The 6,000-nt window shown below is 41.0% G+C and overlaps 1 protein-coding gene across 5 annotated transcripts in view; it reads left to right on the forward strand.

Annotated features, from left to right (window-relative positions):
- Positions 1 to 4,759, forward strand: part of CNKSR2 (connector enhancer of kinase suppressor of Ras 2) — a 227,681-nt gene extending 222,922 nt beyond the window's left edge. For all 5 annotated transcript variants that reach the window (XM_056861670.1, XM_056861672.1, XM_056861671.1 and 2 more), the window contains 2 exons: positions 4 to 200; positions 4,544 to 4,759. In XM_056861670.1, coding sequence (XP_056717648.1) covers positions 4 to 200; positions 4,544 to 4,759 — 413 coding nt within the window. The remainder of the gene's footprint in view (positions 1 to 3; positions 201 to 4,543) is intronic.
- The last annotated feature ends 1,241 nt before the right edge of the window (positions 4,760 to 6,000 follow it).

Raw genomic sequence — 6,000 nt, forward strand, 5'->3', positions numbered from 1 at the left:
CAGCTGAAACAATAGAAGAAATACCTGCAGATTCCCTGCAAGATTTGTACCGATCCTTGGAACTAGCTAGTTTGTCCCCTTTAGGAGACCGGCAAATTTCTACCAAGATGGAGTACAAGAAATCATTTATTAAAAGATGCAGTGATCCAGTAGTTAATGAAAAATTGCACCAGCTGCGAATTCTGAAAAGCACTTTAAAGGTGAGTTAATGAGGGAATGGAAAAATCTCACGGAGATGTTGGATACAGTGTGTGTGTATTTCCCACTCATCTCAGAGAGACGGACAATCGAAATGCCACAAATAGTTCAGTGAGAAAAAGTCAAGGCTCACTTGTCAAGATGTTAAACCATACACCTCTGCTTTAATTTTAACATCTTGATTCATGAAGGTTAGTTTGGTTGTGGCCACTGGGCTATAAACAGGGACGTGATTCATCACACTGGGGATGTCACTGATATTGAGATAGTCATCTGTATACTTTGGATCATGGAAACTTAAGTCCATTTCCATGTGAATGATTTCCCAGATACTTGTGGAACTTTTTTTAATATAAAAGGACTGGGGGAAATTATGTATATGCCTGCAGATCTATTTGGAATAATTTAATAATCTGTGCTAAATTACACAGGAAGCCTTTAACAGGAGTTAATGCCCAATCCAATTGAGTCTTTGTAATATCACTATGCTATCTACAGTGTTTGAGTGTGTTGTCCTGTTCATTGACCTTTCCTATACATCTATATGGAAAACTTCAGGATCTTCATGACCTTCCTGGATCAACCTTTTAAAAGAAGTGCCTGTTGAGGAGCACAGGAGCCTCCGTACCTGGTCACTCGTTGAAGGTGGCTAGCCAAAGTAATTTAAGCAAAAGACTGATCACAGGGAGCCCTTGAGTCCAGCTGGTAATCCTGCCACCAGCCCTTAACAACCAGTTCAGCCCCAGGCAGAGGGTAAGGACAGCCTCTGCCTGCTGGTGCCAAATTAGCAAGTAGCGCTCTCCCTGCAGAGGAGACCTGCAAGCAGGGGGAAGCTACTAAAACAAAAGTTGTGAGTTTGGTTAGCGGACCCCAAAATAACAAGGCACTTAGATTTAGAGCTTGAAGCCCACTAAAGTCAGAAACCACACAAGAATATATTTTATAGATTTATTTCAAAAGTCTGTGCTCGTTACAGAAAGCAAAAAGGTTTTGTGAAGCAAAAGCAAGCAAAATAAGAAAGCTTTTAAATAACTAGCTACACAAGTAAGGTTCTCCTTGATTCAAAATTTGGCAAAAGGCTTAGCAAGTTACAAAAATGATACCAGTTTCCAAAAGGGATGTTGCACATCAGCTCAGTATTCAATAGGCATTCCAAGAGTTCAGTTTGGCATATCTCCACCCTAGAAAATAGTCAAGAAATCAAATGGGTTGTTGATGGAGTCCAACATGCTGCCCGCATGTCCAGACAACCACACATTATGGCTCAAGTGGGTTACCTATATCCTCAGAACCTCAGTGGGATGAGTTCAAGAGGCCCAATCTGGTTCTGCGGATGTCCATAACATGTCAATTAATCAAATGTCAAACCTGGACCAAACCTGGACCAGAGGGGCTCAAGGTGAGAAATGCCTGCAGAACACAAATCACCTGGGGCCACTCTGTGACAAGATAATGGCCTAATTGGAAGTAGTTTATTGCCTTGGTTACCAAATGGCCTCCAGTTTAGAGAGGAGTTCAGGAAGGGAGTTGTAAATGCCTCGCAGCTGTGTTATCTCTTTGGAAGTGAAATGTTCCCACAGCTGCAAACCAAGCTTACATTCCATAATGCCCAGAGTTTGATATCACAAAACAATCAGTCCAGAAGCCTGAACCAAGAAAATAAGCAGCAAGGAATTGTGAGGAGCACATTTCCTTGACACTGCCAGCCCACACTTTTTCTGAACTGTGCATTTCAAGCAAAGTTGAGAGTTGCAAATGTTTTTGTAGTAAATGACCCATAGTTAATTGTACTAGACCAGGGGTCCCAAATATGGTGCCCTTGGATGCCTTGATGCCTTTCAAGACCTTTTTGGTGGCTGCCAAGTGTTCTTCGAAAGTGGATGGGGCCAGATAGGGCTGTTGCTCAGCAGGCTTCTGATTGGCTGCTGGAGATCTGATTGGCTGTACAGATTAAACTAACTTTATTTCTGCAGCAGCTGCCACCACAGTGTTAGTTTATTCTCTCCTCTTCCCCAGTGTATTTTTAAAATAATCCCTCTTCTCCCCAGCATTTGGTCCTCCTCTGTGCATGTATGTGGTTCCACCTCTCATTGTGGCCATTTTGTGGTTGACACCGCCTCCTACAGCAGCCATTTTTTGCTCGTGCCCATCACCCTGTGTTAGGATTCAAAAGGTGCCCACAGGCTCAAAAAAATACTAGAACTAGACATCCTGTACTATAATGTGACAGAATTCAAAATGCTGTTTATTACTACTGGAATCATAGAGACAGACCTCCAGGTGTTTCCAGTAACTAGCCAATATCTACCCCATTAAGTGATTTTGTCTGGTTTCCCAGATTTCTGTTGTAGAGCAGAATTCTGTTTTGCCAATACATGTCCTACCATGTAACAGCCAAGGAGAAGCTAGAAATGCCCTGGGATTAACTAAACACCAACCACACCAAAGCCAACCGATACAAGGAAATCCCTGATGCCCATTGATTTGATTCCACCCCACAGTTCCTCACTGTCTTCCTCTATCTCTCCCTTCTTCCTACACACGCACATAGCCATTTGACAACTCCAACTTAAGAAGTTGGTCATCTCAACTATCTTTCTGAGCTGCCTTTCCAGGCTGGGAGTAGCAGGTACTGTTCCGTGGTGGTTCCAGCCCTACCTGGAAGGTAGGTTTTAGGAATCATAGAATCATAGAGTTGGATGGGACCACCAGGGTCATCAAGTCCAACCCCCTGCGCAAGGAGGTGGTACTGGGGGACTGCCATTCAGGCCCTTTGCCTTTGAGGTCCCACAAGGTCCCATCTTATCCCCTATGCTCTCTTGAAACCACAGGGAGAAGTCATCCAGGGATTTGGGGTGTGTTGTCACCAGTATGCGAATGTCACTCAGCTCTATCTAGTGTTTCCTGCTGATTCCAGGGAGGCTATAGAAACCCTGAACCGGTGCCTGGAGGCAGTTTTGGAATGGATGCAAACTAATAAAACGAAGCTTAATCCCAACAATACAGAAGTGCTACTGGTAGATGGAAGGTCTGACTCAGGATTTAAAGTGTCACCCACTCTGGATGGGGTCGCGTTCCCCTTGAAAAAAACAGGTCCATAGTCTGGGGGTGCTTTTGGACCCGGGCCTAGTGCTGGATAAGCAGATGGCTGCTGAGGTGTGTTTTACCAGCTTCTACTGTTTAGCCTGTTTGCAGCCTTGCCTGGGCAGAAAAGATCTGGCCACGGAGGTGCCCTGGTTACAGCTAGAGTAGATTACTGCACTACACACTACATAGGGCTGCCCTTGAGAAGTCTTCGGAAATTTCAATTGGTGCAGAATGCTGTGGTAGGATGTTGAGTGGAGTGTGTCATAGGGACGATATCTCAGTCATGGCACCAAAACTCTGGAATTCTCTCCCCAGGGAGATTTGTCTGTCCCCTTCTGATGCCCTTTTCTGCCAGGGGTGAAGACTGTTTTGTTTCATTTGCCATTCCCTTGGGCCATTTATGCTTGGTAATTAGCAGCACGTTCCAGGCTGAATTGCCCCGCATATTTTTTTGAGTTTTTCATGCTGAACAGTCATTCAGGAAGTTACTGCGAAGCCGGTGCATACCTGCTTCACATTTCTTAAGAGCCCCTTTAACGCGACCTTTTGTGTTTGCTCTGCCCCCGCTGCAAAGAATCCCCTCAAGGAACCATTCAAAATCACAGCCGCGAGTTAGCTATGCACATGGCAGTTGCTAATGGCAATGCAAACAGGAACGAAGGAGCAGGTGAGTGGGGGGTGGAATTTCTCCTTTTGCATTGGGACCGTGAATAGGCATTTTAAAGGTCGCTTTTTTAAAAAAGAGCTTTGAGCAAGCATCAAAATTGACCCTGCATAAATGGCCCTTGTAATCCCACCTCCTACCAAATGTTTTAAATGTTGTTTTTATGTTTCCATATATATTTTTTCTGTGGTCTTAATTGTTTCAATCGTGTGCTTGTTTATTTTGGTTGGTTTTAAATGTTTTAAAATATGTTTTTATTATGTATGTTTTAATTTGTTAGCTGCCTTGGTGGCCCTTATGAGGATAGAAAGGCGAGATATAAATTTTGTAAAATAAAGTTATGTAAAACAAAAAATAAATACAGAAGAAACAGTTCAGCTGACCAAAACACCAAACACAAATTCTTAGCCAATAAAGAGTACACAGCTGGAAACTCTGTACTTGTTTTACAAGGAAATTATCTGGATATTAATACAAAAATGGGCACCATAAATAGAATATGATGCCGTATCTCCACTGAATACTAAGGGGGAAAGTTGTTCTGAATTGCCATGGGTGTGTTTTATTTGATATCTTTGACTTGTTTTTTTCTAGGCCAGAGAAGAAGAAGTAGCCATCATAGATAAAGTCCTGGATAATCCAGCCTTGACATCTAAAGATTTTCAAGACTGGAAACAAATGTACCTTGACCTCTTCCTGGATATTTCTCAGAACAATCCCACAGAGGACCCTGTAAATGACTCTGATGAAATTGATGCTCTTCTAGACTCTTTAGCACATACTCAATCCTACATTGAAACACATGTATAAAAAACTAAGGTCAGATTTTGTTTTTGCCCCTTCGTGGCACCGCAGACCTTTGCTCAAATGCACAGAGTAGCTTTTATATTAACGTACAGGAAATCTATTTTAATGTTTCTGATAGGAGTGAAGTTAAATTTCCGTAGTCATTGTGTGAATATAACATGATATACTTTTAAAGCTGCTGATGCTCAGTTTATGTTTATGTTTACAAATGTTGGCCACAATCCAAAGAAGCAATATGGGGGAGGGGGGACTGTGTAATTTTTGTTTGAGATTGGTGCTGCAGCAGTTCTCATTGCTTAAAGAGGGTTTATCTCGATTAAAGAGTGTTACATTTTAAGCTGAAGTGGCATGCATGCTTCTTCTTTGGACTGTGTCTTTAACAGTGAAAATATTTTAATGAGTATATTTTTGAGGATTACACTGGTTTATCAAGGAGAAAGCTGGCATGAAATCAGTGTTTTACTGGAGGTCTATCAGTTTCCTATTAAATAGTATATAATTGTTGTAAATTATTTAGTTACATTTTCAAAGTGTGGCCTTTGTTTTGGCCAGTGTGGAAATTAAACTTTTATATTTGATGGAAAACTTTTAGGTATTTTCATAAATTATGAGGAAAGTATAATGCTGTGGTAAGGGTTGCTTTTTAACTAATAGTCAGGGAGTAAGAAAAATATTGAACTTATGCTGAAAGTTTAAAGCGTCATTTTCTAGTCTCGTAAAAGACATTCTGAAGTGCAGATTTAATATGAAAGTAAAGGGTACTTATAGTTTTGGCACAGATTTTTAAAAAATGTATGACTGGACTGTATTATTGATCACTTCTTACTGTTACACAAAAAATGGTACTGTTAACCAAAGGGTCAATGCAGTAATAAAAAAAATGTCCTTATTTCAAATACTTTCAATAGCTTAAGAAATTTTGAAAATTCTGGTACACAGCAAGAGGGACTCATCTGTTTTCCAAACTGGTAATCTTTTTTGTTTTTCTTTCTTTCTTTCTTTCTTTCTTTCTTTCTTTCTTTCTTTCTTTCTTTCTTTCTTTCTTTCTTTCTTTCTTCTCCCTTCCTTCCTTCCTTCCTTCCTTCCTTCCTTCCTTCCTTCCTTCCTTCCTTCCTTTCTTTCTTTCTTTCTTTCTTTCTTTCTTTCTTTCTTTCTTTCTTTCTTTCTTTCTTTCTTCCTTCCTTCCTTCCTTCCTTCCTTCCTTCCTTCCTTTTCTTCCTTCCTTCCTTCCTTCCTTCCTTTTC

Source organism: Euleptes europaea, chromosome 16, assembly GCF_029931775.1.
Source record: "Euleptes europaea isolate rEulEur1 chromosome 16, rEulEur1.hap1, whole genome shotgun sequence".
NCBI lineage: Eukaryota > Metazoa > Chordata > Lepidosauria > Squamata > Sphaerodactylidae > Euleptes > Euleptes europaea.